The following is a 20,175-nucleotide window of genomic DNA, read 5'->3' as shown; positions in this document are numbered from 1 at the left end:
GTCCCTTTGTGGGTGTAATTCCTCTAAGTGCTGAGTCCTGCGGATGGAGCTTGGATATCGACAACTGAGGAGTTTCCGGCAGCACATGACCACATGTAGGGAGGCAAAAGGATTGCTCGCTCTATCTCCACCTGCTGGTAGATGGACACAACCCACCAGTCTATGGATTGATCAGCTATGATTAATGGAAAGAAAATTATCAGGTATGATACATAATTTTACCTTGTACTTCCAATCGTTTTATATAGTTATTGTAAGTTCTTATAGTCCATTGTACCATTTATTTTATTATTTGTTCTATTACTATTATTAAGTTGTCCTTTTTCATATTTACATATTTTTTCACATATCATGTTTGTGATACTGATTTAAATGTTATTATTTTATTTGTATTATTTCTACGACTCCCTGAGGCAGGTGGGCTTGTCTTGGCGAAAACACGGTCCTGTGTTGGGGTCCATACTGTTGCAAATAAAGTTTTTCCATGTACAGATGTTTGCTTGGGATCTCTTTGCATATGACTCCCAGAGCTGGTACTCCTGTTGTCTTCTCTACTTTTTTTTGCAGTCTTACGTAGCATTGGTCAGGATTTATATTACATTAATATTATATGGCGTGTGTCATCCTAAGGTGTTTGGGCTTTGAGGGCTGCTATGCATTACTTGCAAAAATGGAGTTCTTTTTTCTTTTTCTTGTGTGTTGTAGAATGTACACCACTTAGTCCTGCCCAATCAGTTAAAGCGGTATAGAAAGCACTTATAAACTATATACTCATTTTTTATGAATTCTTCCAAATATTTGTGAAAATCTTTGTTTTAGTGAAGGTCTGTGATTTCTATTTTAGGACACAGCAGAGCTGTTTTTTGAAGATGTTCGTCTGCCAGCTGATGCCTTGCTTGGTGAGGTGAACAACGGTTTCTATTATCTGATGGCCGAACTCCCACAGGTAAGCCTGGCACAAACTCTTATTCATTTGGAGTAAGCCATGGGTCCCAGAACTGATTAAATCAATTGAGATATTTTGATATTTCTTTTCTCCTGAAACGTCATTTTCTGATAAAGAGCCTCTGCTAATAAGGAGCCACTGCTGATAAGGTGACTATCTTGTGGACCCTGTAAGCAGTTGATTCTGTGCAAAGGAGGTGGGGTGTTCTATCCATCTGTTTCTCTTGGTGTTGTAAATAATTTGCGTGTTCCCACTTATTATTCTGACCTCATATTCCCCCAGACTGCTCTTACACAGTCCAGGAATTAACAAGCACCATAATCAGAAGGACACTGGGATTTAGTGGATATAAGAAGATAGTTTATTCAGCATCTTACCAAAAGCAGTACAGGTAATTAGGCATTCATATCTGGAACATGGTGGAACAGCAGGTGTTGTCAGTCCTCTCTCTCCAGCCTCCTATCTCCCTTTGCTCTAGCTGACACCCTCCTTATATAAAATTTTGGTACCATTCATCTCTATGGACACTCACTTTCTCACTGGTCATCTTTGCATGTTATCAGCTACTATCCTTTAAACATCAACATTTGATGTCAATGATAGCCAAGATTCTATATGTTCCCAAGCTTCCCTAGCCCCCCTGGGATGATCTCATCCGGGGTGCAGCTGACCCAGTACTATCTTCATATAGCCAAAACATCTTGCCTGTGACTCTCTCGCTAGTGCCAGTCTTGCTTATTGTTTATAGAGCAGATTCCTCCACCCCTGTCAGCTCTCTGAGAACTTACTTCAGCATTTGCTGCAGTGAAATGTATCTATGTCAAGGATGATTTTTGATTTTTACAGGCCTAGCTCTTAGCCTGAGCCCTTGGCCTGTATTTCACTGAGAGCAGGTGACAGCATATTTCTACAGTGCACACACTTTGTTTTCATGAAATAATTTTAAAAAGAGCCATTGGACACATTACTAGTTAGACTGATACATAAGCAGTAATGGGTTAATTAGAAAATGTTCGTATGTTCTTTACAAAGATAGCACTCCAGCTTTACATTAAAAATAGCCCCCAAACTTTGGAGAAATCTTCTCCCCCGGCCGCCTTGGAGCCTGTTTGGATTGATCAAAGGGGCCTACCTTTTATTTGGTAATACATTAGACTTGATTGAGGTTTGGAGAGTGGTTACATCCAGGTGAACGTGACTATAACCCATCTGTCTTGGGCACATTCACTAGTCCCGATTGATTGTATATTAGTTTCTAAAGGGCTCTTTTCTAGAATTCCCAGGGCAGAGATTGGTGCGTATGCCATATCTGATCATGCTATGTTATGGATTCAGCTTCATCTTCCTGAGGTGGGAAATGGGCAGCAGAGTCACTGATGATTCTCTGTTGAGTTGTATGGGGATCCTTACTTTCACAATTTCTTGATTAAAAAATGGTAGGAATATCATGGACATAATCGGGCTCATTTAGACTGACTGATTTTATTCTGGGAAGCAGCTAAGGCTGTTCATTGCTTATGTGCGCCATAAACGAAAAATGAGAGAGAGCAATATTTTGTGCTTGGAGACGAGAGTTCATCATGACACCCCAATTTGGGGCTTCACCAACAGAGGTTAATAAAGCCAGCTTGCTTGTACTCAGGCCGAGCTTAATGAACTGATACACCAACTGGCCGTAAAAACACAAATGTATTATAAATATCAGTTATTCGTTTATGGTGTAATATAAGTGGGAAACTCTTATCCCATTTGATAAATCAAAGGTTGGGCCCACAATGAATCCTTCAGATGAAAAATGAGGGGGGGGGGGGGTCGTCTGACCCACTTAGATACTGAATCTTTAGATATCTTTTGGAAATATTACTCAGCTTTATATGATAGCGAGCATGATGCAGGATTGGACGGCTCCATATACCTTTTAAATTTGGAACTTCCTTTGGTTACTGCTGGCCAGTTGGCCTTCCTCAATCCGCATCTGGGATCATCATCCTAGATGAGGTTCAGTTAGCCATTAGACAAAGCGCACTTGGGTTTCAGGCTGAATTCTACAAAATACTCGCTGAGGAAATTAGTCCACATTTAACCTCTATGTACACTGAAATAATATATCTCAGTAATGCGCCATACTCTTTCCATCTGGCGTGAATGATTGTTTTGTTAAAACTGGGACGAGATCCTTTAATACCTTCCTCTTACTGTCCAATTTCACTTTTAAATTACGAACCTAAGTTGCTGGCGAAGATCTTGGCTAATCGTATGGCTCAGGTTTTGCCAAGTCTTATAGATGACTCACTGGTTGGTTTTGTTCGAGAGCAAACAGCCACTAAGAATATTTGGGCTATATTGACTTCTGTGGAGTATGTTCAACATCACAGCTTGCCCTCCTTGCTTATCAGTTTTGATGCAGAGAAGGCCTTTGATCATGTATCCTGGAGTTTTTTGTTTGCAGTCATAGATGCGTATGGATTTAAGATTCCTTTGTCGAGGCACTCAAAAGTACTGTATTTCCACCCACAGGCACTCATTTCGCTTAATGGGGTGATTTCTGCCCCCTTCTCTATCTGACAAGGAACTAGGCAAGGATATCTCTTGTCTCCACTTTTATTTGTTCTAACCTTAGATTCTTTAATTTGAGACATTAAAATCCCACCAAGACGTTCGAGGCATAGAGTTGGGCACATCCACTTTTAAAATATCTGCATTTTTCAGATGATCTCTTGGTTCATGTCCTCAGCCTCCAAATATGCTTACCAGCATTAACGGAAACTTTCGAGGAATATGGTGATTTTTCTGGGTTTAAGTTAAATTTCACCAAATTTCTGGTGTTAGCATCTCGACGAGATCTTTGAGATTCCTGGCATGGCGTATTAACTCTTAAATGGACAGACCTTACTTTCCATTATCTCGGGATTCAGCTCACTATGCAGATATCACAGCTATATCATCTTAATATAGATCGTTTGCTGCAAACTACTTCTGAAGCCTTACTTGATTGGAGACACCTCCCCCTGTGTCTACATGATAGAATTCATCTCTTTCGAATGATAAGGTTTCCGCATTGGTTATATACATTACAGTTGTTACCGCTAAAGCTTTTACATAGGAATATACGATACTTGCATAAACAGTTGACCAAATTTTATTTTTTGGTGGGGGGGAAACCTAGGATGCCCTTTAGACTAGTCTTGGGTTCTTGGAAGAAGGGGGGATTGGGTATCCCGGACATCAAGAAATATAATAGAGTATGCTTACTACGACACTTCGGACATTGGCTTTTGGACTTACATGATTATACACCTCTATTATTGGAACAACAATACTTTAGGCCTTGGCATCTTCAATATCTGCTTCATGCGTACACTCTGCCTTCTCTGCTTAGGTTCAGTATTCTGCTCTGTCCTTTACAAGATCTTTGGAGGGAACTTACATCTCTCTGGTAACTTTCAGCAATAACCGCTGATTTACTGCCTATTCAGGGAAATGCTTCCTTCAAGCCAGGCCTGGACAATGCCACTTTTACTTTCTGGAGAGCCGATGACCTCCTATGTTTATTTCAGGTGCTGGGCACCGATGGTAGGTTGCAGCCTTTGGTAAATCTCTGAGATGGCTCTTTTACTAGCCCAGGGGATTGTTTTGCACACCATCAGCTTTCACACTATGTTGCTTCCCTGAATACCAAAGCCCTGAAGGCTACTACTACTACTACTTAGCATTTCTATAGCGCTGCCAGGGTAACGCAGCGCTGTACAAGTTAACATGGGGAAGGACCGTCCCTGCTCAAAAGAGCTTACAATCTAAAGGTTACAAACTATGTAGTCAGTGTAGGTATCATGAGTGGGGAAGGTGCCAAAAGCAAGGGAGAAGAGATGGGCTTTGAGTAAGGACTTGAAGATGGGCAGGGAGGGCGCATGACGTATGGGCTCGGGAAGGCTGTTCCTGGCATATGGTGAAGCGAGGCATAAGGGGCGGAATCTGGAGTTAGCGGTGGTGGAGAAGGGTACAGATAGGAGTGATTTGTCCTGAGAGCGGAGGTTACGGGTGGGAACATACGGGGAGAGGAGTGTAGAGAGGTACTGGGGGGCTGCAGATTGAGTGCATTTGAAGGTTAAAAGGAGAAGCTTGAACTGTATACGGTAGCGGATCGGGAGCCAGTGAAGTGACTTGAGGAGAGGGGTGATATGAGAGTATCGGTTCACGCGGTAGATAAGACGTGCGGCAGAATTTTGGACAGATTGAAGGGGGGATAGATGGTTAAGTGGGAGGCCAATGAGAAGAAGGTTGCAATAGTCAAGACGAGAGGTGACGAGCGAGTGGACGAGGGTTTGGGTGGTCTGTTCAGAGAGGAATGGGCGAATTTTGCTAATATTATAGAGGAAGAAGTGACAGGTCTTAGCTGTCTGCTGGATATGGGTAGAGAAGGAGAGGGAGGAGTCGAGGATGACTCCGAGATTGCGGGCTGAAGCGACGGGGAGGATGAGGGCGTTGTCAACAGAGATGGAAAGTGGGGGAAGAGGAGAAGAGGGTTTGGGTGGAAAGACAAGGAGCTCAGTCTTTGCCATGTTCAGTTTCAGATGCCGGTTGGACATCCAGGCAGCGATGTCTGAAAGGCAGGCTGAAACTTCGCCTGGGTTTCGACCGTGATGTCGGGAGTGGAGAGATAAAGCTGGGTGTCATCAGCATAGAGATGGTACTGGAAACCATGTGATGAGATCAGCGAGCCCAGGGAAGAGGTGTAGATCGAGAAGAGAAGCGGTCCAAGGACAGAACCTTGAGGAACCCCAACAGAGAGCGGGATGGGGGTGGAAGAAGAGCCATTACAATATACTCTGAAGGTGCGTTGGGAAAGATACGAAGAGAACCAGGAGAGGACAGAGCCCTGGAACCCGAATGAGGACAGTGTGTCAAGAAGTAAATTATGATTGACAGTGTCAAAGGCGGCAGATAGGTCGAGGAGGATGAGGATGGAATAGTGACCTTTGGATTTGGCAAGGACAAGTCATTACAGACTTTAGAGAGTGCTGTTTCTGTTGAGTGTAGTGGGCGAAAGCCGGATTGGAGCAGATCGAGGACGGCCTGAGAGGAGAGGAAATCAGGCAGCGCTTGTGGACAGCGCGGTTCAAGTAATTTGGAGAGGAAGGGGTAGAAGAGAGATGGGACGGTAGTTGGAGGGACAGGTGGGGGTCTAGTGATGTTTTTTTGAGAAGTAGTGTGACTACAGCGTGCTTGAAGGTGTCAGGGACAGTAGCAGTGGAGAGAGAGAGGTTGAGGATGTGACAGATTGAGGGGTTGACTGTAGGAGAGATGTTGTTAAGCAGATTGGTGGGAATGGGATCAGAGGAACAGGTGGTGCACTTTGAGGAAGAGAGAAGGCGAGCAGTTTCCTCTTCGGTGATCTCAGGGAAAAAGGAGGAGGAGGCCAGGCTAGGTTGGTTGGGGGAGTGGGTTAAGAAGTCACAGGGAGGAGAAGGCTTGGAAGTGAATTCAAGGTTATCTTCTGCACCTTATCGCGGATGTAGTCAGCTAGTGTTTGAGGAGAGAGTGAGGGGGGGGGGGGGTGAGAGCGGAGGGCACTTTAAGTAGGGAGTTGAGGGTGGCGAAGAGGCGACGAGGGTTGGAGCTAAGAGAATTAGTTATTTGAGAATAATATTCCTGTTTGGCAAGGAATAGGGAGGACTGGAAGGAGGATAGCATGAATTTGTAATGGGTGAAGTCTGACAGGGTGCGAGATTTCCTCCAGAGTCGTTCAGCAGATCGGGTGCAGGAGCGAAGGTAACGGATGCAAGGGGTTAACCAGGGCTGAGGATTAGTGCGCTTAGTGGGTCGAGAGACAGATGGTGCTAGGGTATCCAGAGCAGTGGAGAGAATTTCATTGTAGGCAGAGACAGCCGTGTCGATAGATTCGGAAGACGAGATGGAAGGGAAGAGATTGGAGATGTGAGAGGATAGGGTAGGGGGGTCGACGGCCTGGAGATTCCTGAAGGCAGTGGTTATAGTTGGGCGAGGGGGAGGATGATGAAGTGTGAGGGTGATTAGGTGATGATCTGAGATAGGAAGGACTGAGGTGCAGAAATTGGAAGGTGAGCAGAAAGAGAAGAGAACGAGGTCGAGACAATGGCCATTACGGTGAGTAGGGGTGGTAGAGCACAGTTGGAGGTTAAAGGAGGATGTCAGAGTGAGGAATTTAGAAGCGTAGGAGTTGGATGGGTCGTCAACGTGAATATTAAAATCACCAAGAATGAGGGATGGAGATGAGGGATCAAGAAAGACGGTGAGCCAAGCGTCGAAGTCAGTAAGGAAGGAAGGAAGAGAGGGGCTTATCAGGGGGGCGGTAGATGACTGCAACTCTGAGTGGTGTCGGGTAGGATAGCCGGATGGCATGAGTTTTGAAGGATGAGAAGCAGTGAGACTGTGGCAGGGGGAGGGGTTGGAAACTACAAGAGGGTGAGAGAAGAAACCCAACGCCTCCACCTTGTGCGTCTGGGCGGGGAGGCTCAACACACGCTTCACATTCAGACATTTTTTGAAGGGGCAGGGGAGGATTGCTTGTCAGTATCTGTTCTTCACAAATGGCATATCTCAATATACCCCCAGCGGGATTTATCCGATCTGTCGCGCTGCTGGAGCATTGACTTACAATGCCCTCGCTTTCTCCCTTGGATCTCTTAGGTTTGATTAAATGAAATCCAATCCTTACTGTCGGTTCTGATTTGAGGGAATGTCAGTTTTGTTTGATACACTGGGCATATGTTACTCAAGAACACTTATTTAAGATGGGGAAATTGGATTCCCTTCTCTGTCAAAAATGCAACTTGGATGTGAACACTGTTTCATGCTTTTTGGGATTGTCCAAGGATTCAGAATTTTTGGCACCCAGTTTACCATTTTTGGTGTCTTTATTGAAATGACCGATCCCATTTTTCCCCATGGGTTTTTTTATTGGACAGATATGAGCTGTTTGTGCTGCAGGGTAGGGGTACATGCTAATTGTTAAGGAAAGCTTGCCTCTTGGAAAAAGATCGTTTTAGGGGTTTGGACACAGCTGGACCACCCATCCTTTTGGGCCTGGCGAAACAAACTCCATTCTTTGCTTTTGGGACGCACAGGGTTTGGGAGCTCACTCAATTGGAAAAAAAACCTTCTTATCTATTTGGGAGGTATATATTTAGTCCCTGTCTCACCCACAGTGCGGAGTGGGATTTTTAATATGCTTTGAAGGGTTCCCAGATTGGCCAGTACAACCTAGCTTTCATTTTTAAATTTTTTTTAAAGGTTTAGTGAGATTATTGGTGATGTCCGGGAGGTCATCAGAATACTGAGCTCTTGTTTCTAGATTACCGGCTGCAGATATGAGATGTGAATAGGTGTATGGGGGGAGGAGGGGGGAGGGTGGAAATGTTGAAAGTTGTTGACCACCTATTTGTTCTTGATGCAAAGCTGTTTTGGTTATTTTGGTCTCAATAAAAATATTTTCAAATAAAAGAAAATACCCTTCAAAAACAAGCAATTTTTTTCCCTAAATGTATTAAGCGCTGGGCATTATTTTGCATATTAGAATTGTTAGGAGGAGAAATTGTACAAAATAAGCCCTGACATCTCAGACCCCTTATTTCTAAAGCATAAAGAGGCTCATTTTCAAAGCACATAGGTTACTAATGTAACTTTGTAAGTCTATATGCTTTAAAAATGAATACCAAAATGTAGCATTTTGAAAAACCAGAACATTGCATGGAGTAAATGTGAGGTATTATCTGATTCCATCCACACACTAGTAGTGATCTTTCACACCTGGTTGCGGCTCCTCCTCGTTTCATCCTGGTTGCCATTCTTCCTTAGCTATCCTGAGATTACCTCTTTTATTGTTGATCTCTTTTGCTATCAGAATGATGTGCATTTTATTTTAATTTACAAGTTTATGTAAAATGGGAATATGTAGTATTTTACATCTACATGTATTTATATATATGACTGATTTGATACAATCTTGGCACATTTTCATTTCTTCCTCATAGGAAAGACTAATTATTGCTGATATGGCTCTTGCCAGCTCTGAGTTCATGTTTGAGGAAACCAGAGCTTATGTCAAACAGAGGAAAGCTTTTGGAAAAACCATTTCACATTTGCAGGTAGGTAAGAACTGTTAAACTTTTGACTGTTTAGTTTTTCATTTTAAAAAAACCTAGGGAAAATAAAGAGCCTGATATTTAAGGGTTCACCCCGTCTTTTAGGTTTCAGCCCTGTCTTTTTTATTATTCCTTTAGGATTTCTTGGTGATGGTCTCTGTCTTCTTGCCATGGTTTTTCTCTTTGGTTTGCCAGGATTCTGTTTGGGTGGCACCCTTCTTTTATCTGTATGCATTGAGAGAGAGATAAGAGACTGGATGATATGATTTTTCTCTGCCATTACTCTAAAAAGATAATATCCCTATATCTTTGCCTAATGTAGTGGCTCTCAAGTTTGGTGCTTAGGGCTCCCAGATATGTCTGGTTTTCAGGATAACAAACATATGTCAACCTAGTTATTAGACCAGTTGTATGCGGGTATATCACATGAATATTAATGAAAAATAGCCTAATAACTACATCCGTTTGTGCAGGGCCGGTCTTAGCAAGTGCGGGGCCCTGTGCAGGGCCGGTCTTAGCAAGTGCGGGGCCCTATGCAGACCAATTTGGTGGGGCCCCATCCTAGCCCCGCCCCTATCCTACCCCCCCCCCCCCCGCCCATTGTTAAGATTATTCAGTTTTTAGAAAATTTTTTTATTTATGAAATTTCAAATAAAGACAAATGAAGCTAAACTTGTACAGAAAAACTGATTGAAATAATAAGCACAATGCTATCATGAAACCCCCCCCCCTCCCAAGAAATTATTCAAGTCCACAATTAGTAGTTCAAATTCTCATAACCCCGGGGGGTCAGAGGTGTGGACACACAATCTTTCCACTGCAAAACACTATACACAAACTTGTGCAAAACCACAGTCAGAACCTTACCAAACCATAACAGCACTAATTCCAAGGACAGGACGAGCTACAACCTTATGCATGGAAAGGCAGAACTGTAATTACACCAGGCTCTATAACACCAATACACTACCTTGTGAAAAAAAAAGGGCTGCAAATACTACACGCTAGCAGGATACTGTACCTTGATCACACATGAAAAACACATGACACAACAAATATGAAGGCAAAATACTGAATGGAAAGTTACCTCAAGAAGTCAGACTCAGCATGCAGCAATACTAGAAAAATTGAAACTTACATGCAAAATATCACAGATGCACATTTCTAAAAGCTGACATATTCCAATTAATAAATTCTGAATAAAATACTTTTTTTCTACCTTTGTTGTCTGATCATTTAGTTTTTCTATTCGCTTTGGTCCCAGTGTCTTCTGTTTTATGCAGTGTCTTCTTTCCGTTTGATATTTTTTCTCTCACCGTGTCCACCATCCTCCTGTGTCCTTATGTGTTCTGTCTGCCATCTGTAGCCCCCTGTCCCTATCCTTTCTCCAGTTTCAGCATCTGCCTTCAAAGTGTTCCGATCCAGCCTTTAAATTCAACAATTTGCCCTCCATACACATCCAGCATTTCTCCTCTCTCCCCTCCACTCCATTTCCAGCAATTTCTCCTCTCCCTGGGCCCTGCCATCCCATCCAAGTCCATCCTTGGCCCTCTCTACCCTTCCCTCCTCCATCCATATCCAGCAATTCTCCTCTCTCCCCTCCCCTCCATTTCCAGCAATTTCTCCTCTCTCTGGGCCCTGCCATCCCATCCAAGTCCATCCTTGGCCCTCTCTGCCCTTCCCTCCTCCATCTACATCCAGTAATTGTCCCTTCTCCCTTCCCCTCCATTTCCAGCAATTTCTCCTCTCCCTGGGCCCTGCCCTCCCATCTGTTCCTCTCTCCCCTGCCCCCCTCCATTCACCCATGTATCCAGCAATTCCCCTCTCTCCCTGGGCCCTGCCATCCCATCCAAGTCCATCCTTGGCCCTCTCTGCCCTTCCCTCCTCCATCCACATCCAGTAATTGTCCCCTCCCTTCCCCTCCATTTCCAGCAATTTCTCCTCTCCCTGGGCCCTGCCCTCCCATCTGTTCCTCTCTCCCCTGCCCCCCTCCATTCACCCATGTATCCAGCAATTCCCCTCTCTCCATGGGCCCTGCCATCCCATCCAAGTCCATCCTTGGCCCTCTCTGCCCTTCCCTCCTCTATCCACATCCAGTAATTGTCCCCTCTCCCTTCCCCTCCATTTCCAGCAATTTCTCCTCTCCCTGGGCCCTGCCCTCCCATCTGTTCCTCTCTCCCCTGCCCCCTCCATTCACCCATGTATCCAGCAATTCCCCTCTCTCCCTGAGCCCTGCCATCCCATCCATGTCTCTCTTTCCCCTGCCTGCCCTCTTCTCTCCCCCACGATGCACGATCGATCATCGATCCCTTTCCTTTTTCGCTTTTAAATTTACCTCCAGTCCGGCAGCGTCGGTGAAAGCGCTCCCAGCCAGTAAAAGCGCTTCTCTTCGCTGTGTCCCGCCTTCTTCTGACGTCATGACGTCAGAAGAAGGCGGGACACAGCGAAGAGAAGCGCTTTTACTGGCTGGGAGCGCTTTCACTGACGCTGCCGGACTGGAGGTAAATTTAAAAGCGAAAAAGGAAAGGGATCAGTGATAGATCGTGGGGGAGAGAAGAGGGCGGGCAGTTCGGATGAGCGGCGGCGATCCCCGGCCGGAACTAGGTCAAGGCTGACTGAGGCGCGCCGCGCGGGGCCCTATGCGGTCGCCTTGGCCTAAGACCGGCCCTGCGTTTGTGTACTTCAAGGACCAGAGTTCAGGAGCATTGGCCTAGTCTCTTATTTTCTCTCCCCTGTCATATAACCCGTGCATAATTATGGGGCTCATTTTCAAAAGAGAAAAATGTCCAAAAGTGGCATAAATATGCATTTGGATGTTTTTCTCACAAAATCTCCAAATTGGTATTTTCAAAACCAATTTTTAGATGTTGATTTTCTATGAAGTCCGTCAGAAGTGCGTTCAAATCACAAGGGGGCATGCCAGGGGTATGTTAAGGGTCAGATCTAAGCGCTCCTAACACTTGGATGTTTTTCTGTCATAGTGGAACAAAACAAAAACATCCAGGGCTTTAAGTTGGCTGTTTTGGTCTAGACCTATTTTATTAACGAATAAGTCACAAAAAAGTGCCGTAAATGACCAGAAGACCACTGTAGGAATAAAGGAATGACACCCTCTTACTCCTTCAGTGGTCACTCGTACCACGCAAAGATGTAAATGAAACAGTATATACCAGCCTCTGTGACAGCTTCAGATGTTATAGACAGTCCTATTAGAGCAACAAGTAGGTTCCTCGAATAGCCTAGTGGTCGGTGCAGTGCACTGTAGATAAGGTGACCAAGCCCATAATCCACTCTAACTATTACATTTGTGGTGGAAAGTATCAGCCCCCCCACATAACCTACTGTACCCACATATAGGTGATTCCTACAGCCACAAGGGCTACTGTATTGGTGTATAGTTGGGTACCGTAGGTTTTTAGTGGGTTTTGAAGGGCTCACCATACAATATAAGGGGGTAATGAGATGTGTATCTAGGATCTTTTATGTGAAGTCTACTGTAGTGCCCCCTTGGGTTGCCCCACTGCTCTTCAGGAATGCCTATGTGGCCAGTCTACTAGGAAAGCTGGCTGTTCCTACGTCCCAATGGCTTGATTTTGTGCGTTTTCCACTTGGACTTTTTTTTTTTTAATGGTCCAAAAAGATAGATATACCAAACACAAAAACATCTAGGAAATGGTCATTTTCAAAGAAAATAGATATTTTTCTGGTTGAAAATGGTCATTTTCACTTGATTTTTTTACATTTTCAGCAAAACGTCTAAACTCGGATTAAGACGTCATGTTGAAAATATCCCTCCACGTATCCTTAAATCTCTATAGAACATTCACAATCATTTCTCTGTTCTTTAACAACCTGTTCCAATTTCCTTTTTAAAACATCAGTCTAGTTAATTTATAAGATTTTTCTAAACTGTGTGAAAAGATTAGAAGACAATAATACCGGATTGCATTGTTGCATTTCTCATGTATAAACTGGCAGTGTATCCTTTTTCTCAGTGTTTGCTGATTTATGATCTTATTAGTTAAAGGAAGCTATTTTTCTAGATGAGGGATGGTCCGTGGACACTGTTATGGAAGGCACTGACAAGGATTTAAAAGTGCTCTTCTCATATATTTATTTATTATTAAAATTTGGTTCATGCCTTTTTCAGTTTTTCATCCATTTGGATACAGAAAGTGAAAGTGCCTTGGTGCTTTGTAGCTTTTACTATATGAGACGTGGGGTAAGGAATAATATATTGTAGAGGAATATATTCGAGTTATTCCCCAAGATTTCCACGTCATCACTGTGACCCCTGACGCAGGTGCTAGTCACCGAAACACGGCCCGTGTCGGGTCTTTTTGTCAAGGCTCATTCATTAAAGAACTGTGTTCCATTTTTAAAGGCCCGTGGTGCTGTTTTTTTTGTTTGGACTTTTTTTTCAGTTGTAGCACATTCAGATACAGTGAGTATTCCCCTGCCCTGGAGGGCTCATAATCTAAGTTTGAACCTGAGGGGCTAAGAAAGCAAACAGAATGTTAGAAATTATTAAGAAAGGAATGGAGAACAAAACTGGAAATATTTTAATGCCTTTGTATTGATCCATAGTGTGACCGCACCTTGAATTTTGTTTGCAATTTTGGTCACTGCATCTCAAAAATTTTGGTCATCTGCATATCCTTACAGCCTTCTCTGGGGTGACACCCAGGTCCACTCCGATCCACTCAGGGCCTCCGATCTAGGTGCCCAGCGCTCCCACCAGGTGCTGTGGAGGACTTGCAGCCCTTCTGCATTTCCTCACAGCTGTATCCGGGGTGACTCCAGGTCCACCCCGACCTTCCCAGGGCCCTCGCTCCAAGTGCACAGAGTTTCCAGGTGCTTTTTGGCTAGGATCAGGCGACCCTCAGGGGGAGGAATGCTGGCTTCGGCCTAACCCCTGGTAAGCCTTTCCTCGGCTGAGAGGTGCCCAGCTCCACCACCAGCTGCCTTTCAGGTGCAGTGGAGGACTTGCAGCTCATCTGCATATCCTTACAGCCTTCTCCGGGGTGACACCCAGGTCCACTCTGATCCACTCAGGGCCTCCGCTCTAGGTGCCCAGCGCCTAACGGCGCGCGGGGCATTTTTCTCTTTATAACTAATCTTTTTCAGTTGCTAAAGTACCTCAATCGTTTATGGCCCCTATTCACATTCTCTTCCTAGCTCTGTCCCTTCGTAATCTTTTCCCTCACCCCTACCTCTCTCCGCTACAGGAACTCACTGCCCATCCATTGACTTCATCACCTCACCTTCTCTCCTACCCTCTTCCTCCCTCTTGGCTTTTAATCTCCGTCTCTTTCTTCCCTCCATTTTGCCTTCCCCATTCCACCTAAATACCTCTCGCCTTCGACACCTTCGTGGCCACACCTCTCTTACTCTCCTCCGCTCTCTTTTACTCCTTCTCTTACTCTCAGCCGGTGACATCAATCCCAATCCTGGCCCTCCTCACCCACTATTATCCCAACTCTACAGATCTTACCGTGACCTCTCTAACCTCATCTCTATTCCTCTACTCCCCTCCTCTTCTCTGCCCTTCTCTTGCGCCCTATGGAATGCCCGCTCTATCTGTAACAAACTCCCCTATATCCAGGACCTCTTTATCTCGCGTCACCTCCATCTGCTCGCCATAACAGAAACCTAGCTCTGCCCTGATGACTCTGCTTCAGTTGCAGCCCTCTGCCATGGCGGTTATCTTTTTTCACATACTCCTCGCCCTGCTGGTCGCGGGGGCAGTGTTGGACTACTTCTCTCTCCCTCCTCCAGATTTCAACCCCTTCTTCCACCTCAATCTCACTGTTTTTCCTCCTTTGAAGTCCACTCTGTCCGCCTTTTCTCTCCTCTGCCTCTTCGAATAGCGGTCATTTATCGTCCCCCTGATAAGTCCCTTTCATCCTTTCTCAGTGACTTTGATGCCTGGCTTGCCTTCTTCCATGATCCTTCCTCCCCCTCTCTCATCCTTGGTGACTTTAATATTCCTGCTAATGATCCTTCCAACTCTTATATTTCCAAGTTACTCGCTTTAACATCCTCCTTTAATCTCCAACTATGCTCCACCTCCCCCACTCATCAAAATGGTCACTGTCTTGATCTCATCTTCTCCTCCAACTGTTCACCCTCTAGTTTCTTTGCCTCTGATCTTCCCCTCTCTGATCACCATCTTATAACTTTCACACTAAAATCTCCTCCCTCCCAGTCCCGTCCTATCTTATCTAATTTATCTAGGAATCTTCACGATATTGACCCTTCATCTCTATCCTCCCATGTTTCAAACCTCCTCTCTACTGTGGCACCATCCACGTCTGTCAACGAGGCTGTTTCTTCTTACAACAATACTCTATCCTCTGCCTTACACTCTTGCACCTTTGATGACCCGCCCTATAAGGCGTACAAAACCCCAGCCTTGGCTGACTTCTAATATCCGCTACCTACGTTCCTGTACCCGCTCCGCTGAACGCCTCTGGCGGAAATCTCGGGCCCTTGCTGATTTCTTACACTTTAAGTTCATGCTGACCTCCTTCCAATCTACTCTTTTATGCGCCAAACAGGATTATTATATCCAACTGACCAACTCTCTTGGCTCTAACCCTCGACTTCTCTTCACCACATTGAACTCTCTCCTCAAGATGCCCCCTCCCCCAACTCCCCCTTCATTATCTCTTCAGACCCTTGCTGAATTCTTTCACGACAAGGTTCAAAAGATAAACCTTGCATTCTCTACCTCCCCACCTCTCCCTCCACTAGTCCGTTCCCCTCTCTCTCCTTCCCCTCATTCCCTTTCCTCCTTTCCTGAAGTTACTATTGAGGAAACTACACTTCTCCTTTCTTCCTCAAAATGTACCACTTGTTCCTCTGATCCCATTCCCACCCACCTTCTTAATGCCATCTCTCCTACTCTTATTCTTTTTATCTGTCACATTCTCAACCTCTCACTTTCCACTGCGACTGTCCCTGCTGCCTTTAAACATGCTGTGGTCACACCTCTCCTTAAGAAGCCTTCACTCGACCCTACTTGTCCCTCTAATTACCGACCCATCTCCCTCCTTCCCTTTCTCTCCAAATTACTTGAGCGTGCTGTTCACCGCCGCAGCCTTGATTTTCTGTCCTCACATGCTATTCTTGACCCACTACAATCTGGTTTTCGCCCTCTCCACTCAACCGAAACTGCGCTTACTAAAGTCTCCAATGACTTATTACTGGCTAAATCCAGAGGTCTCTATTCCATCCTCATTCTTCTTGATCTTTCCGCTGCTTTTGACACTGTCAATCACAGCATACTCCTCGATACCCTGTCCTCACTTGGATTCCAGGGCTCTGTCCTTTCCAGGTTCTCTTCCTACCTCTCCCTCCGCACCTTCAGCGTTCACTCTGGTGGATCCTCTTCTACTTCTATCCCTCTGCCTGTCAGCGTACCTCAGGGTTCTGTTCTTGGTCCCCTCCTCTTTTCTATCTACACTTCTTCCCTTGGTTCATTAATCTCATCCCATGGCTTTTCCTACCATCTCTATGCTGATGACTCCCAAATCTACCTTTCTACCCCTGATATCTCACCTTGCATCCAAACCAAAGTTTCAGCGTGCTTGTCTGACATTGCTGTCTGGCTGTCTCAACGCCACCTGAAATTAAACATGACCAAAACCGAGCTTCTCATTTTTCCCCCCAAACCCACCTTCCCACTCCCCCCGTTTTCTCTTGATGGCTCTCTCATTCTCCCTGTCTCCTCAGCTCGAAACCTTGGGGTCATCTTTGACTCTTCTCTCTCCTTCTCAGCTCATATCCAGCAGATCACCAAGACCTGTCGTTTCTTTCTTTACAACATCCGTAAAATCCGCCCCTTTCTTTCCGAGCACTCTACCAAAACCCTCATCCACACCCTTGTCACCTCTCGTTTAGACTACTGCAATCTGCTTCTTGTTGGCCTCCCACTTAGTCACGTCTCCCCTCTCCAATTGGTTCAAAACTCTGCTGCCCGTCTCGTCTTCCGCCAGGGTCGCTTTACTCATACTACCCCTCTCCTCAAGTCGCTTCACTGGCTCCCTATCCGTTTTCATATCCTGTTCAAACTTCTTCTACTAACCTATAAATGTACTTACTCTGCTGCTCCCCAGTATCTCTCCACACTCGTCCTTCCCTACACCCCTTCCCGTGCACTCCGCTCCATGGATAAATCCTTCTTATCTGTTCCCTTCTCCACTACTGCCAACTCCAGACTTCGCGCCTTCTGTCTTGCTGCACCCTACGCCTGGAATAAACTTCCTGAGCCCCTACGTCTTGCCCCATCCTTGGCCACCTTTAAATCTAGACTGAAAGCCCACCTTTTTAACATTGCTTTTGACTCGTAACCACTTGTAACCACTCGCCTCCACCTACCCTCCTCTCCTCCTTCCTGTACACATTAATTGATTTGATTTGCTTACTTTATTTTTTGTCTATTAGATTGTAAGCTCTTTGAGCAGGGACTGTCTTTCTTCTATGTTTGTGCAGCGCTGCGTACGCCTTGTAGCGCTATAGAAATGCTAAATAGTAGTAGTAGTAGTATCTAGCAGAATTAGAAAAGGTACCGAGACAGGCAATGAAAATGATAAAGGGGATGGGACAACTTCCCTTTAAGGAAAGACTAAAGAGGCTTGGGTTCTTCAGCTGGGAGAAGAGATGGCTGAGGGGAGATATGATAGGAATCTATAAAATACTGAGTGAACAGTTAAATGCAAATCGCTTGTTTACGCTTTCCTATAGTACAAGGACTGGGGGACACACAATGAAGGTACTAAGTAGTAAATTTAAAACGAATCGGAGAAAATATTTCTTCACTCAATGTATGATTAAACTTGAATTCATTGCCAGATAATGTGGTAAAACCAGTTAGCATAGCAGAGTTTTAAAAAGGTTTAGATAATTTCCTTAAAAGATTCTGCAAACCGTTAAGATGGATTTGGGAAACTCCACTGCATATACCTGGGACAAGCAGTAGAAAACACTTTTGCGATCTTGCCAGGTAGTTATGACTTTGATTGGCCCTCCTGGAAACATCGTCTGGCGGCCAGGAACAAACCCTGCTTGGTCAGGGTAGATTAACAGTGATAGATAAAATGCTAGTCTATTAGCCAATATTTTAGCCAGTATTTTGAACTCTACATTGATTAATGACATAAAGTGATAGGAACCACAAACATGTGGAGTAGAGGAGTGGCCTAGTGGTTAGAGCACCGGTCTTGCAATCCAGAGGTGGCCAGCTCAAATCCCACTGCTGCTCCTTGTCATCTTGGGCAAGTCACTTAACGCTCCATTGCCTCAGGTACAAACTTAGATTGTGAGCCCTCCTGGGACAGAGAAATATCCAGTGTACCTGAATGTACCTCACCTTGAGCTACTACTGAAAAAGGTGTGAGCAAAATCTAAATAAATAAATGTGGCATTACAAGTTACATTTTTCTGATAACTTCTTACAACCGGTCATTAAAATAGGTACTGGGGAGGTTTTGTAGACCATCTGCATATTTCTTCCAGCATCCTCTGAGGTGACTCCCAGGTTCTCCCCTCAGACCTCCACTCCTGCTACTCTATGCTCCATCTGGCTGGCTGCATCCTCCCATTTTCTCCCACTTCATGACCACAGTCCTCCTATCTCTTCTCTTCCCTCCCCTCCCTATCCAGCATCTTTCCTTGCTCTCTCCCCTCTGTCCCCAGGTCCAACATCAATCCCTGCCTTCCTCCTCCTCTCAACCTCAGCTGTGGTCTGTTGTCTCTGCCTTCACTCCTTTTGCCCCCACCCCATAAGAATATAAACGTTGCCATACTGGGACAGACTGAAGGTCCATCAAGTATAGTATCCTGTTTCCCACAGTGGCTAATCCAGGTCATAAGTACCTGGCAAGATCCCAGAACAGTATAAAAGATTTTATACCGCTTATCCTAGAAATAAGTAGTGGATTTTCCATCTTAATAATTGCTTATGGACTTTTCTTTTAGGAAATTATCCAAACCTTTTTAAAACCCTGCTAAGTTAACTGCTTTTCTCCAAGGACAAGCAGGCTGCTTGTTCTCACATGTGGGTCGGCGTCCACGGCGGCCCCAGGACGGAGGATTTTCCAGCAAAATCCAAAAACTTTGCGACAGCCAACAGGAACGCGGGACGGACGCACTGCGCATGCGTGGCCATCTTCCCGCCCGCGCGCTTCCGTTCCAGCCTCAGTTTTTTGTTTTCCGCAGTGGAGAGTGGCTGCGTGTTGGTCTCTCTTCCGCAGGATCCAGGAAAAACGTAGGCGCCTTTTCATGTAGCGTTTATCGCTTTCTTTTTTGTTTTAAGTCGCCTTTTTCTTTGTTTCCAGTTTAAAAAAAAAAACACCTCTTTTTTCTTAGTTTGTTTGCCCTGGTAAGTTTCCTTTCATTTTCCGTTGCGGCCTTCTTTGGCCGCACGTCCGCGGTTCTCCTTTTTTTGTGCCCTTGTTGGCACAATCGAGCCGTTAGATTTTGCCGCTGCGGTTTTTCCGCTGATGTCATCGAAGCCTCCCAGCGGCTTCAAGAATTGTGCTCTATGCCAGCGGTCTATCTCGGGCACTGACCCGCACTCCTGGTGCATCCAGTGCCTTGGGCCCGACCATCGCCCAGACGCTTGCAAGTTGTGTCTGAGCTTGAAAAAGTGGACACAGGCGTCGAGAAGAGCTCTTTGGGACCATCTTTTCGGAGCTCTGACTGATTCGTTGACATCGGGAGCGCAGGTAATGGCTGTCCGAACTTCACCTTTAGCTGGGAGTAGTGAGCCGTCGAGTGGGTCTCCACCTGTCTCGAAGGCTCCTGCTGTGCAGGCACACTGGGACCGGTCGATGTTGGACCGGACCCCTAGGAGGTGTGTGGATTCCACGTCCTCCTCGTTGGTACCGAGGGGTACCGGTGACATGCTTCGAACGAAGGCGAAGAAGCATCGGCACCGGTCTCTCTCGAGGCACGGTACCGGGAGCTCTGGGGCGTCGAAGGACTCAGCACCTTGAAAGCGTCGACGCCGGGAGGAGTGCTCACCCTCCATACAAGAGTTGTCGGTTTGTCGATCTTCAGACAGCCCGGTACCGCCTCCCAGACTTTCACAGATTCTGACTTCAA

General features: G+C 45.4%; 1 protein-coding gene across 1 annotated transcript in view; it reads left to right on the top strand.

Moving 5' to 3' along the window:
- The window catches only part of ACADL (acyl-CoA dehydrogenase long chain), a 191,907-nt gene that overhangs the window by 122,646 nt on the left and 49,086 nt on the right, over nucleotides 1-20,175 (top strand). Inside the window, exons 8-9 of the mRNA XM_030210840.1 lie at nucleotides 845-946; nucleotides 8,956-9,069. Of these exons, the coding sequence (XP_030066700.1) occupies nucleotides 845-946; nucleotides 8,956-9,069 (216 nt within the window). The remainder of the gene's footprint in view (nucleotides 1-844; nucleotides 947-8,955; nucleotides 9,070-20,175) is intronic.

The sequence above is a fragment of the Microcaecilia unicolor genome, chromosome 7, assembly GCF_901765095.1.
Source record: "Microcaecilia unicolor chromosome 7, aMicUni1.1, whole genome shotgun sequence".
NCBI classification, from domain to species: Eukaryota; Metazoa; Chordata; class Amphibia; order Gymnophiona; family Siphonopidae; genus Microcaecilia; species Microcaecilia unicolor.
This window is presented reverse-complemented; position numbering and strand designations above follow the sequence as displayed.